The 25,769-nt window shown below is 39.0% G+C and overlaps 1 protein-coding gene across 2 annotated transcripts in view; it reads left to right on the top strand.

Annotated features, from left to right (window-relative positions):
* Positions 1–25,769, top strand: part of Prkg1 (protein kinase cGMP-dependent 1) — a 1,099,611-nt gene that overhangs the window by 1,049,349 nt on the left and 24,493 nt on the right. For both annotated transcript variants that reach the window (XM_050158354.1, XM_050158348.1), the window contains exons 10-11: positions 3,299–3,395; positions 24,295–24,434. In XM_050158354.1, coding sequence (XP_050014311.1) covers positions 3,299–3,395; positions 24,295–24,434 — 237 coding nt within the window. The remainder of the gene's footprint in view (positions 1–3,298; positions 3,396–24,294; positions 24,435–25,769) is intronic.

The following is a 25,769-nucleotide window of genomic DNA, read 5'->3' as shown; positions in this document are numbered from 1 at the left end:
ATAAATATATATATAAATGGATTTTTATAACTAAAGAAAATTATCTGCTACCTGGGAGAAAATTTACTATACCCCTCTCATTAGTTGAAATACTTTTAGTGACCAACAAAAGTACATCATAATATTTCTACTTTGTATGAGCTATTTATTGGTGTATGTATGTATGCATGTGTGTGCATATATGTGCATGTGTATATGTGTGTGTGTATGTCCTGGGTGAGTATAGGCATTTACGTGTGAAGATCGAAGGTCAACTTTTAGAAGTGGTTCCTGGAATTAAACTAAGGTTGTCAGATTTGTTTTGCAAGCACTGTTCTGATCCATCTGATCAGATCTGTTCTGATCCAACTGATCCATCTCGCTGGCCCTAATTATTTATTTGCTAACATTTTAAGCTGCTAGCCATTACAGAACAATTGTTCATCTGATGATGGAGGGCCAAAAATTCAGGAGCCAAAACTTCATGCCAGGTTCTACCACCTCTAATTCTCTGGTCTAATTTAATTCTCACTCGGACTCGGAAGCTGCTGTTGGAACAGGTTGGAGCTTTGAGAATGTTTAGACCTTTGGGGTTCATCACTGATTATGAATTGAGTCACTGGGAGTTTCACAAAATGAAGACTTTTGGTACCAAAAGTCCTAGAAGTAGTTGTTTCATTTGGTTATAGCATGGCTCTGACTACTTTTGAAAGACCTCGGGGAGCTTTGATGTCCTGCCAAAGCTGGAATCACCTCACTCATTTTGATGTATTTCAGCCTACTACAAGGCCAAATTGAATGTTGGGGTCTATTCAAGGGTTTAAGTAATAATGTCATAAATTAAACAGATATAAAACTAATGCAATAGTCTGAGTGTGCCCTTTGTACACCTGAGACCTATGCATCCAGAAAACACATTATTATTCAAAGATGTTCTTGTTACAAATATGTGGTTATATTAGTACTGACATGACATTTTAGTAAAGTGTTATATTCCACATCATATTTTAGATTAATAAAAATATAAAATATGCAAATCTTGTAGTCCATATACATAACCCCAATTCTGGAGAAGCTAAAGCAGGAGGGAGGACCATGGATTTAAAGGCAGCCCTCGCTTAAAAAAAAAAAGACCTTGTCTCAAAAAGTACACAAAGCCAAACAAGGCAAAAACCTAAAGGAAACAGCAAAGGTCTTGATTAATGGGCCAGCAGTTAATGTGATGTCTTAAAAATTCAGCAACTGGATGAAGTTAGAACTGGCCACTGTTTAAATTTTTCCCTTCAGATCTTTTTCATGTTTGTTTTGAGGCGGATAAAATAGAATGGGTAGGAAGGTTTCAAAAATGTTTTTAAAACTCCATGTTTTTATAAAAGGTGTTTTTTGTTGTTCTGTTTAACGAAAATCAAAAACTGGAGCAATGCTATTAGGATGTGGGCCTGTTAAGCCATCTTTGGGCTGGAGAGATGGTGCAGCGGTTAAGAGCATTGCCTGCTCTTCCAAAGGTCCTGAGTTCAATTCCTAGCAACCACATGGTGGCTCACAACCATCTGTAATGGGATCTGATGCCCATTAAGGAAGAGACCTGGTCAGTCATTCTCATCAGCTTAGACCATGAAACCCAATAAGGACAAGTTCAGCAGAGCCGCCATATTTGGGCTGTCCATGCATGCTTCAACACTGCCAGGGCATAAGTTTAATTTCTCAGTCGTTTCATTTTTATCTAGACGACCAGGAAATATTTGACCACGTATAAACCCTCATGGAGTCTGATCTCAACAGATGTCCTTTTAAGCACCTGTTGGAGTCAACTCTGCCACTGTCTCATTAAATGGGATGGAGTTTAACTTTCCCAAAGCAGATGGCAGTTGGAATGTTAGAAATGCGCATTTGTTCCTTATGTTCCGGTCTCGCTCATCAGCTCCTGGACCACTCTGGTGACCTTTGGATTTTGTCATTAATGTGAGAACTTTGCAAACACTCTTGGATTCACCAGCTTTGTTTATAGAGTCTGATTCAAAGAACTCACACAATAAGCAAATAAAGATTAGTACTTTTCTGCTTGTTTTCACCCACTCTGAGTTGTCTAGCAACAAGGGACTTTTTGTAAAAGTGTAACTGTAACTGTAAATTGAAGAGGGTTGAAAGCTCCTCTAAGAAGCTGTTACATGTGCTTTGCAGTCTAACAACTTTTAAAGGTCTGTTTGATTATAATAGGGTAAGGAAAAATGCCATAGAGGATAACACAGAAGGTGCCATGACTGTATTGAAAATGATCAAATCTGTGTCCTCGAGTATATTTCCTCAAGTATATTCTCCATGTCTGTGCACAGTACAGTACTAGATTGAGTCCTATTGGCCTGAAGGTCAAAGGTCATTACATAGGGATTTCAGCACTTCAGTTTTGAGACAGCTGAATGTGGTCCTGACCTGGCTTAGTCAGTGGGCCGATCCTCTTCATCTTTAAGCCTTCCTGCCCTTTCTAAAAACAGCAAGGCCTTTAACCAGGAGATATTTTAGGCAACGCATACTGTCTTCTCATTGGGTAGAAGCGTATTTTGGCCTCTTGCCTGCGTCAGATTGACACGTGTGCAGTTAGGCTTGGATGCTAGTCTCTGCTTCTCACCACTCATATAAAAACCTTGCAAACAGAAAGACACGGGGCTTGCTAGCAGAAAGTCCGTGCGTAGATCTAAGTGGAGGAAAGACCTTTCTCAGGGACGTGAATATGCTCCTGGGATCATCCATTGCAGACATTTGCACCTCAGTTCTCAGGTTTTCGGATCTGTTTTCCTAAGACCTAGCTGGGATTTCACGCCAGGGACGCCCCCCGCTTGTCTCTGGATCCTGCCACTCTTGATAAGTACTGATAGAAGACACTGCCAATCTGTGGATAAGGGGAGCTAATGAGAAACTGCTATCTAAAACCTGAACAGCAAAAACCAAACCAAGCAAACCCAACACATCCAAAACAAATCCAAAAGAGAGCAACTCAGACAGTCCATGCTCGCAAGAAGACGCGTAGGAAAAACACCAAGATGTGACTGGTTTGTTACTGCGCTTATCAGTCACTTGGCTGGCAGGCACTGGATGCTCTGTGTTGTCTGTCTCTGCTTTGCAAAAACAAGTGCAAGCCTATGTTATTCTGTACAGCTGGGACCTAAAGAGTATGAGTGTGAGAAAACGCAGACTCTAAAAGCAGAATGGAGTTGACGCGGGTAAAGCCTGTGCCGCAGCCATGCCTTTCCAGTGCACTCATACCTGGTACTCGTGTCTGCACCTCTAAGAAATTTCCATTTTTTCACATCAAAAAATCCAGATATGAAGCCGAAGCCGCCTTCTTCGCCAACCTGAAGCTGTCTGATTTCAACATCATCGACACCCTCGGAGTCGGAGGTTTCGGACGAGTAGAGCTGGTAGGTGAATTTTCCTTAAGTGCTTTTCAAAGCCCTTCTTCCTCCTCGTGTGTTTCCCCAGCCTCAGATCTCTCTCTCTCTCCTTCCCTCTTTCACGTCTTCTTAGTAACCATTGTTGCACTAACCCAGGAGCAGAGGCCTTCCTGCAGGCCTGTCAAAGACCGCTTAACAAAGTCAGCTAAGATATGCAGCCAGAGGAGTCCAAACAAATTGCTTTTAAGAAAACTCTATGTAGTGAATAAATGCTAGCCACATTAGTTTACTGAGAAGTCGTAAATCACTTTTTGCCCCCCCCATTGTCTATGATTTTTTTAATTCCTTCCTGAGTTCTGATAAGTGCTTACTAACTTAATTATACTACAATTAAATTAATTTAAATGTAAACTCAGAAAAAGAAACTGGAATGTATATATATATGCACATATATATTTATATATTTTATATATATGGATAAAATAAGTGTAGTGGGAGTAATTTGTGATTCTACAATTGTAAGCACCTATTTAGTTTATAGTGATAATGGTTTGAATGTTTTATGTAGTTTATTTTACATTATTTATATTTAATATAATTTAGATCACTAGATAATAAATAGATACACGTGATGGGACCGATGACATTTTCCTCATTTGTGGAGCATATTGTATGAAGCATGGCGTATGAATGTGGTATAAACTACATGAGAACGTAACTCTATTTTGCATTTGTTTGAAATAGGAATTTTAAAACCGATTCATTGCAAGAAAAATTAAGGAAGGAAATACGTCCTGGTGACCGAGGTAGCTGCATTCGAGACCCAGATTCACCTCCGCCTCTCTCTGCTGAGCGTGAGGGAGTCCCTGATAGGAGATGCTAGTACAGTATGTTAGGGACTCCCCAGCGCTGTGTGAAGTGCAGTCAACAGTTACTGTTGCCACCCGAGGTCAGGAGGAATCCCTTCCATCAAAGTCAACTGACCCGGAGCTATTTTTATCTTTGTTTGTGTTGCTCTTGTGCTCCCTGGCCGTGACCCAGGGAAAGATGGCATTTGCTGGAGTATTAGGAAAGGGCTTAGCACTAAGGTGTGCACCCCCAAATCTGCGTTATCCTTCCTGTAACATGGGCTGGAGCTCGGTAATAATTACTACTATTTCAACTGATTAAACATCCAAAATGTGCCACTGTGTCTGTGAGGCTCTCATGGTTGTTGGTTATGGGTAGAAAATTCGAGTAAGGGTCCAGGAGACAGGCAGGCAGGCAGGTAAATCTTCCTGCTTTCTGAATTTTGCTGACTAACTGAGCCTGGCCTGGTTTGCTTCTGCTGCTGTAATGAACACCAGCCCCAAAGCCAATTTGGGAGGAAAATGTTTTGTGGGATTAACAGGTCCATAATATATATATATATATATATATATATATATATATATATATATAGAGAGAGAGAGAGAGAGAGAGAGAGAGAGAGAGAGAGAATAGAATTCCTTGAGGGGTGATCCTCAATCTCTGGGTCACAACCTCTTTGAGTCACATATCAGATATCCTACATTACAATCAATAATAGTAGCAAAATGACAGTTATGAAGTAACAATAAAATAATTTTATGTTTGGGGATCACTACAACACGAGGGTCACAGCATGAGGAAGACTGGGAACCACTGCAGGAGAACATGACTCGGAGGCTTCCCTTAAAGTCAGGTTTAAAGACTAAGGGCAGAGGAGGGGAGGATGGCCTTTTGGTTAGGAACACACACCTCCCAGTACCCATACTGCCCTCCACCTCCAGGTGATGCTATGACCTCGCCTACCCTCTACAGACAATGTTCTCTCTTGCACATGTGTGTGCATGCACACGCAAATGCACATAAATAAAATTAAAAATAAAATCTTTAATAAAGACTATGGATAATAAAATAGCTGCCTTAGTGGACAAAAAGCATTACGTCTGTGGATTTCTAGAGAATAGCCCAAGTTTCTTATTTTGTGAAATAATATTGAAACTACTTTATAATAGCTTTGAAGACAGTGGTGAGACCTCTTCAAGTTAAAAAAAAAACTTAATAATGGCTTGAAAAATGAAAACTTCTAGAAAATTCTCTTAATAATATGTCAGAGGTACAAAGGAATAGTCACAAAATTTAGGGACACTTAATCATATAGAAGAAAATACAGTTTTTAAGGACAAAATATGTTTTAAAATAACCCTATAAGTTGCATGTAGTATCCTAAATATTCCTCAAGTATGTGATCATAAACTCTCCAATGAGATTTGAGAAGTTCAGAAATTTGAAATTTTGAGCTCCATGTTCTAAAAGAAGTAAAATTTTGCAATTGTTACTACTTGATATACACATCACGCCTCTGGCCTTTTGCATGAGGATATGCCCAAGTTAGCATTTCCTAACTTCTCGTTTGTCAGTTTAGGTTAGTTTAGGTGCAAGAGTATTTCTGTCAAGAGTTTCTGAATAACTTTGTTTCTGTGGAGATGAGAGCATCCTAAGAAACTTTAAAATATGTTTGAAGCCCAGTCTCCTCTCCGTGATTCTCCATCGGCCATGCTTTTCATCCATGTTCTTAGCCAATGAGCTTTGTAATGTGTTCAGTACGATGTGCTTGCTCTCAGAAAACCAGTTTTGCTTGCAATGCCACTTGTATGTATATCATATGTACATAACATCAGCCTTTAAATACTATCAGGTAATTAAAGAATGCCTTAATGTATCTTAATGTGCAAGATGTAAAACAGTAGGATTCGTTTTAAAAGCCATTAAGTGAAAATGTATCTCGTTGCTTTACAGTAACATCCATCTGCACAGTAACATCTACTCAACTTCTGTTTTTCTCAGAGGCACCCACTTTCAGAATAGATTTGCCCATGGGTCAGACCAACAACTTTGTAACTTGGCAACGTTGGTGGTTGTTGCACTAAATATTAACTTATTCTGTAATCCTAAAATTTCCTGTACCTATAAACTATCCTTAGCTGAAATATAAGGACAAAATATAAGGGGGACAAAAGGCTTTATTTTCTTGCGTTATTATTCTTTTTCTGAACAATTTATGGAAGATTTAAAAGTTTAATTAGAAAAATTGCTCCTGGCTTTGGGGATTCACAGTTTGCTTCAAAGAGAGAATAAGATTAAACCCTAGACAAAGTAGAGCAGTGCAGTTTGGGGCATGGAAGAGGAAGACTGGTGTGCAGGTCTCACTGGTGTGCAGGGTGACTGCAGCGCTACAGCGAATACTTGTGAACCCAAAGCACAAGGACTCAGACACTCATGGTCGCACTGCTCGCTAGAATGGTCAACCTTTCATTCGAAGCCTGCTTTATAATCTCAAGTTCACGTCCAGTTTATAATCCTGCCTTTACAGCTGCTCTGGGCGAAGAGCACAGGGTGGCTCATATCTCACAGGAAAAGCGTCAAGATGATGCTTTGGAAATGGCAGAAGTCCATACAGTGAGAACTGTTGCTATTGCCCAAAATGACAATTATTTTGTTTGTTTGTTTGTTTGTTTTTAACTTAGAAGCTTTTCTGCCTTTCTGGCTTCAACAAATGTTTAGATTCTTCCCACTACTACCGTGAATCAAAGGCAGTCAATATGTTCCTGTCTTAGTTGCTTCTCCAGTTGCTACGATGAAAACAATTTAGGGGAGAAATATCTGGCTCACAATTCCAAGTTCCAGTCCACCATTGCAGGAAAATCAAGGCAGCAGGAACATAGGCAGCTTTGATGCTACAGCCACGGTCAAAAGCACGGAGCAGGGAAGGGAGTCAATGCATGCATGCTGGTTTCCATTTTCTCCAGCAGTACTCAGGGCAGAAGCTCCTGCCTAGGAAATGGTGCCACCCACAGTGGGTGGGTCTTCCCACCGCAATTAACAGAACCACCTGCAGACACAGGCCCAGAGACTAGTCTGTTCTGGAGTCCCTCACTGAGACTTCTTTCATCAGCAGGAAAAAAAAATTGCAAAAGTTTAAAACCTGAATTTGATCCCCACCTAAATGTGGAAAAACTGACTCAATGAAATTCTCCTTTTACCTCGCAAGAACACCGTGGTATGTGTATGCCCCACATACACAACATGCACGCATACACAGCACACACATATACACACAAAACACATACATATAAACATACACAGCACACACATACACACAGTTACACACAACGCACACAAATATACACACAGAAAGAAATAATATATTATTTTCAATTTTTTTTCAAGAACCTGAACTAAACAATACAGAATGGCTGCGATACTGATCTCTGCTATGTATATTGTTTTGTCAAACTTTCAGATTCCCCCTTTCTCTAAATATTTCACCATTCCTATTTTGTTGGCAAAATGGCTATAGAAGAAAGATAATCAGATAATGAAACATGTTAAAAATCTGTGGTTAGATGTTGGGAATTCCTGTTACCACCTGTGAGTGCTTAGTCATTTATTTAACTCTCCTGAGTTTCAGTTTCCTCTTCTGTTAAGATAATAATAGAATGAGTCCCTCAAGAGGTTGTAACCATTAAAGGAACTACAGTTACGGCAGGAGCATAACATAGTGTCTTTGGAATTTTGTATCATGTATTCTGTATCTCAATGTTGTTATTTTTCCTGTAAGGATAATTGTCACGTACTGTTAAAATACACTCAGAGTAGCCATCTTCATTTCTCCTTCCAGCTGTGTTAATATAGAGGAACTATATTAGAATGGTTTCTCTTTTCTTCCCCCATTGCTAAGCCACATTTCTTCTCTCGGAGTAAAAGCCTGAGGTCTGCCGGTGACCTTCAGCGAAAGATGCTATTAGATTTCCCTGAACCACTAAAGCTTTTGATTTTCTGATCTACTCTGAGAAATGATGGAAAACAGTTTCCAATCTTCCCTACGCCAACCTGTGGGCACCTGAAGGAGCCGCCTCTTATTTACCCGTTTCTCTTCTAAACTGCAAAGCCAGACTCTCAGGAATGGTTTTCAGTGCAGAGCACTGGGTCACAGCCATGTGCTTCATACCCACTTTATTTTTTTTTAATTAATTTATTTATTTATTTATTAAACATTTCTGTCTCTTCCCCACCGCCGCCTCCCCTTTCCCTCCCCCTCCCCCAGCCAAGTCCCCCTCCCTCGTCAGCCCAAAAAGCAATCAGGGTTCTCTGCCCTGTGGGAAGTCCAAGGACCACCCACCTCCATCTAGGTCTAGTAAGGTGAGCATCCACGAAACTGCCTAGGCTCCCACAAAACCAATAGGTCCAGTAGAATCAAAAACCCGTTGCCATTGTTCTTGGGGTCTCAGTAGTCCTCCTTGTCCGCTATGTTCAGCGAGACCAGTTTTGACCCAGGCTTTTCATACCCACTTTAAACCAGAATATTCTAAGTGGACAAATGAGAAGCAGACGCTTGCCTAAGGGTGTTCTCTGGGTATCTCTCATTCCTGTTGTAAGTCCAAGCCTGCTTTTGAATCCTGAAGTTAGATTCCCTGAGTTGCAACAACCATCCTATTCCCAGAGGCCACATGTGTGTAGCAGAGTTCCTGTATTCTTCAAAATGGGTCCAGGACACTGGCTCAGCATTTTTGCAGCTTCCTTGGTATGCACTTTATGGGCGAGCAGGCGTGGAGGACCTTGAAAAGCAACTGGAAACAAAATAGACTGAGATGATTAAGCAATAAACGAAGTGATAAACCCAGTGCTTGGTCACCAGGGTTTTGTTTCATCCCTGAGAAAGAAGAGGAGCTTAACTCCAAAGGGAAACCCCTAGTAAGATAAAGACATTTTAAGAGGAATTGCCAACCTGCACCGCAGTGAAGTGGAGCAGCCATTTTCTCCAGCAGTACTCAGGGTAGAAGAAGTGGAGTTGCTGGGCAGCCTAAAGTTCGCCTCATTTTGACAGAGCTTTTGTCTAGTGAACTCCCCCTTGCATAATATTCACTGTGGAATTATCTATTTGTTTTTGTTAGGAAAAAAAAACATAAAAGATAATTTTTTTTGTTTTTTTGTTTTTTTTTTTTTTCGAGACAGGGTTTCTCTGTGGCTTTGGAGCCTGTCCTGGAACTAGCTCTGTAGACCAGGCTGGTCTCGAACTCACAGAGATCCGCCTGTCTCTGCCTCCCGAGTGCTGGGATTAAAGGTGTGCGCCACCATCGCCTGGCATAAAAGATAATTGTGATTCACAGTGTTGATTCCTAAGGGGGAGGAAGGCATATTTAGCTAAATAATGAAAGTTCAGTCCAAAAGACACTAATGGAGTCTAACTGGGTACAGAACAAAGATACTGTCAACTCGTTTCTTTTTCTTTCATTCTATTAGATCGCTTTATTATAATGAATGCACAGATGAAATCCTACCACAGCTAGATGAAGGTAGCCACTAAACAAATGCAAGATTAGTCCCAACCTCTTATGCGTTGCACTGAACTTTTCTACACCATTGGAATGGCCATTGTGAGGCTGTGGATCTTCACGTGGGGTTTTACACTTTTACTGTCAATTACGTTTTTTTCTGGTTTATTCATTATAAAAAAGAAAAATTCTATGACAGAGTAGAAACAAGGACTCCTATTGCGATATCTCACCCCAGTCAAAATGAGTATCAAGTGTTGGGAAGGACGTTGGGGGAGAGGAGCCCTCATTCACTGCTAGTGAAGATGGAAACAAATATAACCACTATGGTGATCAGTTTGGAGGATCCACAAAGAATTAAAAATAGAACTACCATGTGACCCAGCCACTCACTTCCGGGAAAATGCCCAGAGAACTCCATATCCCTCTGCAGCAATATTTACACATCCATGTTTAATTGCTGCTCTACTTTACAATACCACAAAGTGGAGCCAACATGTCCATCAGCTGATGGATAGAAAATGAAAATACATTATACATATGAAATGGAATATTATTCAGATGTAAAGAAGTTAAATCATAAAATTTACAGGAAATTTTATCGACAGAATGTATACTATTAAGTGAGATCACCCATACCCAGAAAGATAAAAATTCACATAGTCTTTTTCATATATGGATCCCAGCTTGTAATGTGTACGTGGTCATTTGTGAACTGCTGTTAAGCATGGGTACAGTTTAACATTTAGAAAGGAGACCAAGAAAGGGGAATATTAGGCAATACAGAAGGACAGACTGCTGGCAGAGAGACACATGACTCATGAAAGAAGATACTAGTGTCAACAAAGCTAGTTTCTAAGCAGAAATTACAGGTGGTAAAATCTAGCTGTATTTTGATGAGGGAGATAATTCATCTTTTTCATATATAATATGTATTAAATTATAGATCAATACCTGTGATATACTCTAGGCTACATGAAGGATAGCAAACACAACTATAATCATACATATCTTTTGAATTTATAGGAATCTTTTCTATGCATTGAAGTATATATTTTTCATGAAAATTATTTAAAATTATTGTCTTAAAATAGTAACTTTTTTTCCCTCCAAATTTAGATATGAACCTACAAAAAAAGCAGACTAAATATAAGACATTGTATACATTTTGCAATGGTTTAAAACAGTTCATCTCAAAGTTAGCATGTAGGTCACATGTACTTTTTGTTTTCTACATGACAAATTCACCATTTTCCTAGTGAATGGGCATACCACATTCATCATGAATTCATCTACCCCTCCCCCGATATCCAAATAGTCTATATGGAATATGGAAAAATCAGATGTGATTCTAGTTATTAAAAAAATGCCTCCTAAGAGAATAAGAGGAACTAGTTTGTGGCCAGCCTGGGCTAAATGAGACCTTTTCTGAACACAACTAAAAAGCAAACCATGAATAAATTCAAACATGGCTCTACAATTCTATTTGTTACAAGGTGACTAATAGATTGTTTAGGTGGCATTGAGCCTAGAAACAAGCATCATTTCTCTTCTGACTCAGTTCACTTAGTCCCCAGATGTAGTACTCATCCATGAAACTTTTACTTAAACACGTTTAGAAGAGGATCCTATCCATAAACAGGAAAATGGTCCCTCTGTGTATGTTGATAAAGTAGAAGATAGTCCATAGCCTTTAGCTAAAAGGGAAATAGATTTTTATGATAAGGGTTATTTCAATATAATGAATAGGTCTAATTTTACTTTCTGTAAAATTGTGAAATCTACAGTGCTTTATGAGTTTAGGCGAATTTAGCAACTCTACACATTCTTTTAATTTATTGCCAATTTATAATGTCTTCTTCACATTAGCATCCCCCATAGCCAATAACATAGATAGCTTACTTTTGTGAGCTAAATGACTGTTTTTAAAATTTGTATTGGCATATAACTATTTTTTATTGTTTTTATTGAATCTATATTTTTTCCTCTGCTCCTCTTCCTTCCTCCCCCATCCCTTTCTACCTGCTCCTGTGAGCCCCATGCTCCCAATTTACTCAGGAGATCTTGTCTTTTTCTACTTCCCATGTAGATTAGCTAGATGTATGTCTCTCTTAGCATCCTCATTGTGGTCTAGGTTCTCTGGGGTTGTGAATTGTAGGCTGATTTTTCTTTGCTTTATGTCTAAAAGCCACTTATTAGTGAATACATATTATATTTGTCTTTCTGGGTCTGGGTTACCTCACTCAATATGATGTTTTCTAGCTCCATCCACTTGCCTGAAAAATTCAAGGTGTTGTTATTTTTTCTGCTGTGTAGTACTCCGTTGTGTAAATATACCACATTTTCCTAACCATTCCTTCAGTGGTATTTCTGGGTCTTGGGGTAGATTGTTTCCTAATTTTCTGAGAATTTGCCATACTGATTTCTAAAGCAGCTGTACCAGTTTGCACTCACACCAGCAATGCAGGAGTGTTCCCTTAACTCTACAACCTCTCCAGCATAAGTTGTCATCAGTGTTTTTGATCTTGGCCATTCTTACAGGTATAAGATGGAATCTCAGAGTTGTTTGATTTGCATTTTTCTGATGGCTAAGAATCTCGAGCATTTCTTTAAGTGTCTTTCAGCCATTTTAGATTCTTCTGGTGAGAGTTCTCTGTTTAGGTCTGTATCCCATTTTCTATTGGAATATTTGTTCTTTTTATGACCAGTTTCTTGAGTTCTTTGTGTATTTTGGAGATCAGACCTCTGTCTGATGCGGGGTTAGTGAAGATCTTTTCCCATTGTGTAGGCTGCCATTTTGTCTTGTTGATTATGTCCTTTGCTTTACAGAAGCTTTTCAGTTTCAGGAGGTCCCATTTATTAATTGCCATTCTCAGTGTCTGTGCTACTGGGGTTTAGGAAGTGGTCTCCTGTGCCAATGTGTTCCAGTGTGCTATTGCAGTTCTGGGTTTCACAAAGACAGTTTCCTTCAAAGATGGCCTGTCCTTTGCCAACATTCATACCCCTTCTCTCCATTCTTAATTTAGGAGCCCTCCCCGTCCTTTCTTCCCCCATCTCTTTTCTGTTTTTACAACATGCATATTCACACGAACATATGATTTTATGTATGTTTAAGGAATTTTAAGGCCACAATAGCAAAAAACATGTATTATTATTTTTTATTTTACTTAACATTATTTCTACTTACACTCATTTTTACAGAAGATACCATAATTTCATTTTTCTTCATGGATTAGCAAGCGCCATTGGATATGTGCATGAATTTTCTTTATTCATTCACCTGTTGACAGACCCTGAGGGCTGATTCCATAGTCTGGTCACTACAAATGGTAATGGATGGATAGGCTTCTCTGTGCTCTCTTAACTTAGAGATCTTAGGGTGTACGAAGAGAAACAGTATATCTGTGTTATATGAAATTACTGGGTTTTGGTTTAGTTTTCTGTGGAACCTCCCTTATGATTTCCATTGTGGCTGCATTCCCACCATCAGTATCTGAGGAACTTTTCTCTACATTCTCATGGGAATTTTTTTGTTTTGAAAAATTCTTACCTATGTCTATGTAGTAGAGTGTTTTCCTTTAACAGTATTAGAGTTTGGGGGCTTACATTAAAGTCTTTGATCCATTTTTAATTGATGTTAGTGTTTGGTGAGAATAAGTGATCTGGCTTCATTCCCCGGCAGATGGCTATCTAGTGTTCCCAGCACCATTTGTTGAAGTGGCTGCCTCTTCTCTGAGCTATATTTCTGGCTGGAGTTGTACTGTTTTACTTCTGGGGACTCTGTTCTTTCCCATTGATCTTTTATCTGTTTTTAATGTCAATATCATGCTGGTTTTGTTACGATTGCCCTATAGTATGATGCAAGTCAGGTATGATGATACCTCCAGAGTTATTTTTGCCTGGGATTGTTTTGGGTATCCATGATCTTCTGTGCTTCCAGATGAATTCTAGGGTTGTGTTTTCTAGTTCTGTGAAGAATGCCATTGGAGTATTGATTGTAATTTCATTGAATCTGTAGATCACTGTTAGAAATTTTACCATGTTTATTGTATTAACTGTGTTAATGAACAAATATAAGAGATATTTCCATCTAGCGTTGTCCTCTATTTTTTGTTTTAATTTTTTTCTTTTTAGTTAAAAAAAAGAATTGCATCATTTTCCCTCTTCCCTCTCCTTTCTCCAGTACCTCCCAAGTACCTTCTCTCCAAGCCCTCTCATCCCTGCTCACTCTAAAATTGATAGCCTCTTTTTCTTTTACTCTTGCCATGTACATACATATTTATGTGTGTGTATGTATTCACAGATATATAAATAATGTTCTGAATCCATATGTGTTGCTTGTCTGTATATGACTTCAGAGCTGAGCATTTGGAGTTGCCTATAGTTCTTTGCCCAGGAGTAGAACCCCATGAAATTAATTTTCTCCCTTCCCCAGTAACATGCCCCACGATATTGCCATTGCTCCAATCCCATTTATTCAGCTATTTTTAGGAAAGGTTGTTCAACAGCTGACTTTCTGGCATTTTTTGCTTTTACAGTCTTCAAGCCATAGATTCAGGAACTGTGATGCAGACCTATCTACTGGGGCTGGGTGGGTGACCCAATATCCATTAATTCTGCCTTGGCTAAGTTTTCTCTTGCTTATCTTTTTGAAGCCCTATGAAGGAGATTATTCATCTGATGTCTTTCTCAACATGTTTGTTGATACAGAGTAAGGCTGCTGATTTGTGCACTAATTCTGTAGTCTGTCTCTTTGCAGCAAGTGCTCATCAGTTAAAGAAGTTCTAGTAAAGCCATTAGGGTGTTTTGTACAGGATTGTGTTATCTGTAATAAGGGCCACTTGGCTTCTTTTCCTATGCATATCACATTTATTTTTCCTTCCTATCTCTCTATCCAAGTTTTGAATAACTGAACTGAGTAAGAGAAAGTAAACGTTTTTGTCTTGTTCCTGATTTCAGTGAAATGCTGTTATAAGTATTTTAAGCACAGCCTTTATGTTCTTTCTATTCAATTTTTAATTCAAGATTTTTATCATAAAGGAAAGTTCATCTTTATCGGAGGTCTGTAATATGGCATGAGAAGATTTTTTTCTGGGTCTTGTCTATTTGATATTATAGATCCCTCCCACATCTTTTTCACTGGGCTTAGAGAATTTCCTGCTGTGATGTTATTAAATGAGTTTTCGAGTCCTTTAGCTTGTACTTTTTCTATGATAATGATTTATAAATATAAATACATAATTTCATATAGATATCTCTTGTCCCATTTGTACTTTCTTATTAATGTATGTCTGCCACTTTCTGGATGTCATAATTTGTCCTCATTCTACTCAAACTTGTATTTTTTTTCTTCCATTTTACCCACTCTATTGATGAAGCATTCCACAGAGTTATTTGACTTATTAAACTTTCCATTTTCAATATTTAATTTGAATTTTAAAGTATTTCTGTGTGTTGAATTCCAGGCCCATACTCTACATTGACTTCTTTTTCTCATTAAACTATTTGAGTTCTATTTGGATCCATTTAGGAATTTGAGGCCCATTTATTTTATTGAACATTCTTACGAGCATTTCTTCAAATTCTTTTGATTTCTTCTAATTTTCTCCTAATAAATATTATTTCTGTGAAATCAACAATTTTGGAGGAATCAATGCTGCATTGATTTTTCATATTTCTTGTATTCCTGCATTAGGACCTATCTGCCAGGATTTATGTCACTGCTTGAATGTTTTAAATCACTTGTGTCATTTCCATGGGAGTATTATTCAGTGTTCTATTACAACTTGACTATAATAGGATTGGGTTTTCATTTGTCTGCAAGACTGTGACTAGAACTCAGTTGTTATACTCAGAGTACTCAGGTCAGCTTGGTCCGCAGTACCAGCCCTTTCATACTTTCTTCAAAATGTCTGTCACTAAACGTACTGTGCCGATTTTCTGAGACTTGTTTTAACAAGGGTTCTGGCCCTCTGTAACTGTTTCTTCTCACTGGATGGGCACCCCAGTTGAAAGTAGTTCCTTTAGAATAGATGCTGGGCTCTGTCTCCTTTTAATCTCTTTAAAGTTTCCTATTACTTTGCTGCTATTATTTCTCCACCATCACCCACCTCTCACTGTACCTCCAATTCAGCTACACCAGTGAATTCCCTAGAGATTTAATAGTCCCTGCGTAGGTGTCGTCTGCCACTTAGATAGCTTTATTCTTAACTCTTAACTCCTGCCAGCTGCCTTCGAACTTCACTTCACTTCACATTTCTATGTGAAAATAAAATATTAAATATGTTAAAGCAACGGCAGCCACTGTATGGTCTTCACTACAACCATAAGTTTGACATGCACAGAGCAGTTCAGGTATTTAGCATGACCGTGTTTCATGGATTAAGCCAACATAATTGAACACCAATTAATACTTGTTGAATTGATTCAACTACACTTGAGTTTATTCACATTTATACAGAATCAGGTAAATACTTAACTAAACATGAAAGAAGGAGGAAGAGATTTTTTTTCCTATTGTTTTTTAAATGTCCAAAGGAGTAAAAATGAAGGGAGCATTACAAGAAGTCAAGAAGATCAAAATACCTTGTATGAAATTCTCTTCAAAGAATGAATAAAATTATTATTACATTAAAACAAGTAAAAAATGTTTAAATGTGCTGACAAAGAACTACTATTTTGACTAGGTCATTTTTAAGGAATTTCACAATTCTATATATTCTACTTAAATTGACTCATAATCCCTTTTTTAAGTTATAAGCTTTTATTGTTTTTTCTATTTTATTTTTTATTATTCATTTTGCATACCAAACACAGTTCCCCCTCCCTCTCCTCCTCCCCCTACCCCCCAACTCCTTTCAACCCAACCCCATCCACTCTTCCCAACAGGCTTCCCATGGGGAGTCACCACAACTTGGCACATTCAGTTGAGGCAGAATTAAGCCCCTCCCCCACCCCCTCCCATCAAGCTTTTGAATCCACTGATTTTTAACCTTGTATCAATGTTTCAGAGAAATTAGAATAAAAGATTGTAATTTTGACTGATGAGGGTAATGTCTTGATATATTACTGAAGGTAAAAGGATAAGCACAGATGGAGGTACTTCTCTGGCACGTGATTCTCTAAAATACAAGCGAAATATACAGCTGTATCATAATCAATAAAATAAGTCGAAATTATAGACGTAATTTTATTTCCACCTTTATAATTCTTAAATCGCTTTACTGAGGCACAATGTGCATACTTCAACATTTCCTACTGTTCTGGTACAATTAAAAGAACATTTCTGTTTTTCAGAAAGCCCCAAGCCTCCGTTTCCACCCCCAGCTGTAGTCAGCCCTGCATCTACTCTAAGTCTTGCCTTTCCTGGTCCACAGTTTCTTATACTGCAACTTTGAATTACACTCAATGCTTTTGTTTTCTACATATATGATTATAAATCCTATTGAATGGCATACATTCTATGTCATTTAATTATAATAGTTCCATTCCTCTCTTCCCTCTCTAGTTTAGGATAATTTTCTAGTGTCTCTGAACACAGCTTGAAGCTGTGTTCTGAACTTACCTACAGCATGATGTGTTGAAATAGGACTGCGGTGGCGGGGCTGCGTCCCCAACACCCCGGCCGCTTGGCTAGCTTATGCCTGAAATAACAACACACAAACTGTATTCATTTAAGAACTGCTTGGCCCATGAACCCTAGCCCTTACAGGCTAATTCTCGCACCTGGACTAGCCCATTTCTAATGATGTGTGTAAGCACCCCAAGGTGCGCTTACCGGGAAGATTCTAGCCTCCGTCCATCAAGGTGTCTCTGCTCCAGAGAGCAGAGCTGTTCAGTCCATCTGGAAGCAGAGCAGAGTCTGACCTCACTTCCTCTTCCGCCCAGCATCCTATTCTGTTTATTCCACCCACCTATGTTCTAAGCTATGAGGCCAAGCAGTTGGTTTATTATAATTAACCAATTACCTTCCTCCATCAATGATGCTTACATTGTTTCTTTTTTTTGGGGGGGGAGGGGTCGAGACAGGGTTTCTCTGTGGCTTTGGATCCTGTCCTGGCACTAGCTCTGTAGACCAGGCTGGTCTCGAACTCACAGAGATCCGCCTGCCTCTGCCTCCTGAGTGCTGGGCTTACATTGTTTCTTGAACAGGTACTCTATGGCAGTGTTTGATTGGCCTAGGAAGGGTTTAGTGGGGAATATTGGGAAATGATGGTGAAAAAAAAACTCATGCTTATACACATATAGTCTAATGTCTGGTGCTCTCGGTTGTTGGTGGTTTTTTAAGACCTTTAGATCGCTTCCACGCATCTGCTTGAGAACTAACTGTAAATAGAGCGGAGTGAACACTGTAGCGATTTGGCTCCGTTAATCGTTAATCACTGGCCTGGGCTATCTTGCTCTCAGTATAGGAATCTTGGGCTTGCTTTTCTTTTTAGTGTAGAAAATCAGTTTATTACTATAAATTCATTAAGTCATCCCAATTTGTAATAGTTGTGATTTACTTAAATCAGAACATTGCTCCGTAAATCAGAATATTGCTCCCTGATTAAAGAAAGCCAGTTTAACAAACAAAAAGAAGCAACAAAAACCTACAATGTTCTACCAGGCACTACATGTCACTTGTTTAAAATTTTGTTTTATTTTCTTAGAGAAAAGCTATTTGCCCCATTCTTATGTTGCAGGCATTGTAATTAATATGTCTCTGCCTAGATGGCTCCTATTTACTGTTCTTCAGAACATTTTCATAAAGTTCTTTGTTCTCTGGAAGTTACTAAGTTACAACCAAATGTAGTTGAAACTAAGTCCTTTTTATGTGTAGTTGAGGCCACAGGCCTACTATGCATTTACCCTTTCTAATGACCTGCTCCTGCTTCCCGAGGCCATGTTGCTATTACTTCAGACAGCAACCCTTTTCTCTGTCTGAATGACTTCACTGCCCCAGTTCTTCGTCATTTTTCATATGATGCAGAGTGGCTATTTGTACTTTCTTCTGCACTTAAACTCCCCGGGAACTTAGGTCTCTGTTTCTTAAATCCCTGTAGCTTAAGCATCAGTGATCTTGAAGTTTCTTCCCAACCTTTTAACTTGATGACTTTTCCTTCTTTACTTAGCACTGAGGTGGACTGGGGCAAGAAGAGGAACAGTCACAAGTGGCATTCAGCTTGTGGTCTTGTCAGGGTCACAAACCCAGAGACACAGCTCTCTGCTTCCACCTCAAAGACTATGGAGTTCCCTTTACTCTGGGGGTTCTGACCCAGTGAAGTAAGATGAAAATATTGACCTTGGCACAGAAAAGAATTCAAGGACTGTCAAGTTATAAAGCACAGGAGGGATTTAGCATAGATATTTCAGTACAGATGTTAAGTATGAAGGTTAAGAGAAAAAAATGATGCTCGGGGAAATAACAAGGTGTACCAGAGTGTGAACATGGACTTCTTGAGAAAAGGTTTATACCCAAGTGTGAGTATGGCCTTATCGAAGGAAGACTCTTTCCCATTATCTTTATAATAGTCACACATAGGATATTGGTGGGTTTATCATCTTCAAAGAAAGAGTTGCTTGGGCACCTAAGTGAGATCTCAGAGTAGTTCCCATGCACTGGATAGGGTTAGAGCAGATCTTGGATCACAAGGGTTTCAGGGGAAATTTAGATGTTTTTACTGTAAACAAAAATATAGCATGCTTGAGACTCCCAGAAAATGTCCAAGGAAAGGAATGAAGTCCTTCTCAGGGTCATATCAACTCAAGACTTAAGCCTGGCTCATTGCCGTTTCAACATAAATTATATGTGTGAAAGGAATATTACCTCCATGTTGATAACTTTCACAGAAAACTGTTCATTGTATTGGAATTCCTGCTTCTCGGTGGGAGAGAAGCTGTGGTCAGATTCTGGGATAAGGCACTGTTCTCCTTTTATGTGTGCTCATGGTTCCCCTTGCCTTTCTCTCCTGCTTCAGTGTGGCACTCAGTCTGTAAAAGAACATATGCCGAGTGCTTTGACCAAAAGACTCCATTAAACTAAGGTATACAGAAAGATATTCACCAAATAGTAACTCTATTTTATGCAGCCTTTTATCAATTTCCAAGGTTACCCTTTGTGAATTCCTCCTATTATAGAGACGAGAACATGGACAGAAAGAATTTGCAGAACGTCTACAAGATCAGAGTTCAAAACACAGTTGAGATTCAAAGGTAGTTAACTATCAGCCTAGCCACCCTCAGTCAGTGGATAATCCCTGTTAGGATGCACTGCATTGCATCTAAGTTAGGATGGTCTACCAGGGAAGACAAACCCGAGAACAAGCTTGGCCAAGGGACAGAGAGGAGGCTTAGGCAAAAGGAAGGACAAATAGAAATATGCATTCATTTCTCCTCTTTTCCCACTTCTTTCAGAACATAACACTAATCCTTTCTTCTAGTGAATGGGCTACTAGAGAATAAAAGTCATTACCGCCATCATCCTCATCTCAAATTTTCACACGTGTACTCAATATAACTAATTAGGCACAGAGAAAATAAAGAAGGCAAACTTTTATCTTTGATTTAAAACTTTTGTGCATTAAATATAACTCATATTAAACATATTACCTTACACTTATGAAATACAAATTGCCAAACCTTATTTCGAAAGTTCAGACTGAAAAAAATAAATTATAACAAATCCTTAAAGAAATTAATAGTATGCAATTATTCAAAACCTGCATAGATTTATATCTTACATGGTTGTATAGTACATTACTTCTCGTTGTATTTGTGGAATTCTAATATCAAGTAGCTATTATAATTTAAAAGGATCTTCAATTAACTGGGAATTGAATCTGGGGACTCACATCTGCTAGGCAAGCACACTACCACAGGGGTATATTCCCAGTTCTTAGAAAGTCTGTAAAATAATTTCTGCAACTAAGGTTTAATTTCTACTCCTCATAAAAGTAAAATACATAAATTCTATAAATATTAAACCACCCAAAAGTTTTAAGGAAGTGTTAACTAAAATTACACATACAGGAAAAATTATTATGAACATATTGATGACTTTCAGGTTGTCCTTTCATAAATCTGTTTTTGATACAGGTATTAGGCATATGCTCATGTGGAGCTATGCCATGGAATCATAAAATATATACTGCCCTACAACTCATACTATTAATTCATATATTTTAATTATTATTCTAGCATCAATTTTAGAGCTACATTACATAGACATTGCATAATTTATTTTTTCCAAGTTCCTACTGACAAACATTTAGACTGTTTCTGGTTTTTACGATAGGAACAATATTGACTTAAACATCTGTGAATGGTCTTTGGAACATTATGGGATTGTCAGATGAATTTTGATATACACATTAGTTGGGTGTTGTTCAGGAAACTGACCTGAACTTTCTGTGTTGAGTTAGCTCACTCTGGCAGTTGCTGGGCACTCTGGCTTCTAAGATTAAGAAACTAGAATTCAGGACTGAACAGAGAGCTCAGCAGTTGAGGAGCACATACTGCTCTTGCTGAGGCCCTGAGTTTGATTCCCACCACCCATGTTAGTTGTGGGGATTGGCTTACAACCACCCATAGCTTCAGCTCCAAAGTATCAGATACCTTTTTCCTCTGCATGACTTCCATGGATACCCGCAGTCACATGCATAGACCCAAACACATACACATAATTGGGAATAAAATGTCTTTAAAGAAAAGATGCTGGAATTCATTTTACCTCTCATGAAGCTGGCCTCCTCTCCTTTTCCATTGGCCACTTGCTACCCACTTTGGCCTCTTATATGACTCAAGCAATCAGATGTCCAAAACCCCAGATTACATACTAAATGACTAAGGGAATAACATAGGTTTCTCTTCTTTTCTGTACATTTCTTTATTTTTATTTTGTACGTGTACATGTGTATATGTAGAAGGGTCTATATGCCATTGCTCATGTGCAGAAATCAGAGGACATTAGTAGGAGTCAGTTCTCTTTTTTCACCACGTAGTTTCCAAGGACTGAACTCAGGTTATCAGATGTGGCAGCCAGCACCTTGACTTGATGAACCATTTCACCACTCCAAGCAACAAGGCTTTCATTAGTCCCTTTGGAGGGTCTCGTCACCCATTTAGAATCATGAAAATACAAGTCAATAAATACATGGTTTGATTTTTTATACTTAGTCTATTCCACTAAACTCATATTTGTAAACATCTACCATCATACCTTCATTTTGTTTTATATCCAACTGAAGAAAATCTGTGTGTATTTACAGTAGTTTGGCTCCAAATGCCCTGAATATGAACCCAGTCTGCCAGTTGGTAATCCAGTGAACTTAGACAACACGTGTGTGTGTGTGTGTGTGTGTGTGTGTGTGTGTGTGTGTGTGTAGCTTGCCTTTGATTTTACCAGTTTACGTAATTGTTATATTAAATCCACTTGTGCCAAGTTTGCTTCTGTGAGAAGGCAGACTTCTTAAAAGAAACGTTTTATTGTCCCTACCTGATATAGGCTACCACACAAGGCAGAAAGACTAATGGAAAGGCCATCAAAGATGTCATTGATACATCCTCCTTTAGGTTCACAATGATTCCACATCAGTCGCTGCTATTGTCTTTCTAAGAGTTAGGGCTTGCAGCAGTTAAGCAACCAGCCAAACCAGTCAAAGAGACTAAGAAGGGGCAGAATTAGAACTGAGTCCTGTGGTTCTAAATGCTGATCTCTTTTCCTACCCTGTGCAAAAGTGAGAAGCCAGTGCCATCAACAAAGAGAACAATGCCTAAATTCGACATCTGAGGTGCATAAGATTCTCTTTGTTATCTGAATAAGGCTACATTTTCCTTCTCTTTGGAATGTCTGTTCCCTTTAGAATTTTATTCTTCTCACAACTGCTCTTTGTCACTTTGTCTTCTTAGTCTGTCCACATTCCTATTTGAAGTGAGTGTCTACATTTGTATTTTATTATGAACTACAACTGAATTCATTTGTACCATACTAATCTAGTTTTAAGGAGTTTCACAGACAGACAAACCAGAGAGAGGTTCTTTGGCTGCTATAAACATTTTCACATTATTCTCTTTTTCTCTTTAACTTCTCACATGGATTAACACTAAATACAAACTCCACTGTCTGATGTGTCCTCTCACTTCTCCTGACATATTAAGTCGTCTTAGCCTGAATTCAGTCCCAACACTGTGTGCAGACAAGACACCTAAGAACTTACTAACACACATACAAATACAGACATACACGCACCCTCACAGTGTTGGTGCACACTTTTAAATCTAGTACTCAGGAGTCCGAGGCAGGCAGATCTCTGTGAGTTCTAAGACATTCTAATCTACAGATCGAGTTCCAGAACAGTCAGGACTACACAGAGAAATCCTGTCTAGAGAAACAAAAACAAACAACATAGCCCGGCGGTGGTGGTGCACGCCTTTAATCCCAGCACTCAGGAGGCAGAGGCAGACAAATCTCTGTGAGTTCAAAGCCAACCTGGTCTACAAGAGCTAGTTCCAGGACAGGCTCCAAAAACTATAGAGAAACCCTGTTTGAAAAACAAAACAAAAAAACAAACAAACAACAACAACAAAACCTCACTATCTCTGCAGATAAAGCAGCAAGAATTCAAAACTCAAGAAGGGCCAAGCAGTGCTTGAGCCAGGACATGCCATGTTATTTCTTCAAAGCTTTCTTTTGGTCTGAATAATGTTGCCTTGCTGTGAAGTTTCAGTGCTGGAGACCTCTCAGTGATAGCTCCCTTGACCACCTTAACTGAGCAGCTCCAACATGGCCCTTCCTTGACTTACAGGTCTCTTGGTTGAATCTCTTGTAAGCATCAACACACACCTGCAACCCATCTGAGATAAGATGTTGGAGGATCTCAGCCTTCTCCGTAGGCACAGGTGGCCATGTGGGCTACATGACTTGCAAGTTTACTTTATCGGTCTACCGTAGATAAAACTAAGGAGTAAGATTTAAGATCAAAGGAGATTAATACCATTGAGCATGGTGGAGAAAGAAAGTGGTTTTCAAAAATCTGGAACAAAATGTGTTACATATAGTTTTAACTGGCGGCATGAAAAGATTGGAAAGTAAACTGGATAATAAATAACAGTTATGACATGTACATCTCCAGTCCCGGCAAGAACCAGGATCAATCATTAAAACTTAACTCTAGAAATGCCTGTGGATGAGGACTTAGAAGAGTATCAAGTCCCAGGTGGTCATGTGATCATACTTTGCCATCAGCACATGAAATAGAATTCAAGAGGAAATTAGATGCTTTTGATGAGAAAGACTACATATTATATGTGACTCATTATATGAAATAAAATGAAACATGAGGTACATTTTTTCCGATTCATATGGGTACAAAATTAATTCGGGATGTAGTTAGTTGACGCTCATATGACCCAGCTCAGTAAGATAGGATGGCTATACCCTGTGATTGTTAACTCAGTCCCTCTAGCAAGAATGTCCCCTGTGCAACTTGGGTGGCAGTTTGGATTCATTCATATCCTCTCTGCATCCATTAATTTCAGGCCAATGGTGCTGTCTGGCAATATTTAGCCTGTAGGTTCCTACTCACGTGTCCTTTCTGCTTGTCTTTAAGGTCCAATTGAAAAGTGAAGAATCCAAAACATTTGCGATGAAGATTCTCAAGAAACGCCACATTGTGGACACGAGACAGCAGGAACACATCCGCTCGGAGAAGCAGATCATGCAGGGGGCTCATTCCGACTTCATTGTGAGGTAAAGGCACACGCTAACAGGGGATGTGAGCTCCGCGTGGCAGATCAACTGCAGCCCTTGCTCCCACTGAGCTTAGCCTTAATGCATGTATTTCACGCTCACAAAGGAAACTCTAGAAAATTGCACCTGATTTTCCAAATATAAATCTACATTTGTTTTTTAAAGAGAATCATTCTCATATTCTCACAAAAGGATATTTTTCCCAAAAGAGATATCAACTTTTAACATTTCGTTTTATCGTAACTCTACTAGCATCTGCATCGAACACAAGGCACAGGGAACACGAGAAACAAACACCCAAATCAGTCTATTTAGTGTTAATTTTCTGAAGAATTTCTTTCTTTCTCTGTGTGTGTGGTATATATGTTTGTGTTCACATGTACACATGTGCATGCAGGTGTGTGTGCAGGTGAGTGCACATATGTGTGGAAGCCAGAGATTGGTGCCTGTGATTTCTTTATCCTCACTGCACTTTAGTTTTTGAAGCATGGTCTCTTACTGAATCTGAAATCATTGACTTGGCTGGGCTGGCTCTCTAGTGAGCTCTGCCTGTCGCCAGTCCCCAAGCACTTGGCTTATAGTTGGGTGCAGCCATGCCCAGCTTTCATGTGGGTACTGGGGATCCAAATGGGGATCCAAACACAGAGCCTCCTGTTTACCTGGCAAGTACTTTACCAACTGAACAACTTCCCCAACCCCAGGAAGTTTTTTTTTTTAATTTATTTATTATGTATACAATATTCTGTCTGTGTGTATGCCTGCAGGCCAGAAGAGGGCACCAGACCTCATTACAGATGGTTGTGAGCCACCATGTGGTTGCCGGGAATTGAACTCAGGACCTTGGGAAGGGCAGGCAATGCTCTTAACCACTAAGCCATCTCTCCAGCCCAGGAGGTTTCTTTTATGAAATAGCAGCTGGTCTGTGCACCTCAGTATTTTCATAAAACTAATAAGATAATAAAACTTTTATATGCAGGAGAAACTTTTATAGCCAATTTTCCAGTAATACTTACAGAAAGTTAAGATATAAATTTAAGTGACTATTTACAATCTCTATTTATAAAATATAATATGCTTTATATCTACACACCTTTGTGCTTGTGACCACTAAGTCTTGCTCAAGGCCATGCTTGAAATACTAGCCAAATAGGAATTGATCGAGCCTCAAGAAACGCTCATGTGTGCATACCTATTAAGACAACCCCAAACCAGAAGCTTCTAGTCCTGTGGTTTGTAAGTTTTATCCAAGGGGACACTGCCTTCTTGTAGACCTGAGTGCCCTTATTCTCATCACTAAACACCAAGACTAGCAAGCAAAACTCCAAAAAAAAAAAA

The sequence above is a fragment of the Alexandromys fortis genome, unplaced genomic scaffold (genome assembly GCF_014885135.2).
Source record: "Alexandromys fortis isolate MF-2015 unplaced genomic scaffold, M_Fortis_MF-2015_v1.1 scaffold_10, whole genome shotgun sequence".
Classification (NCBI taxonomy): domain Eukaryota; kingdom Metazoa; phylum Chordata; class Mammalia; order Rodentia; family Cricetidae; genus Alexandromys; species Alexandromys fortis.
The sequence above is the reverse complement of the archived record's forward strand: the minus strand, read 5'-3'. Positions and strand labels throughout refer to the sequence as shown.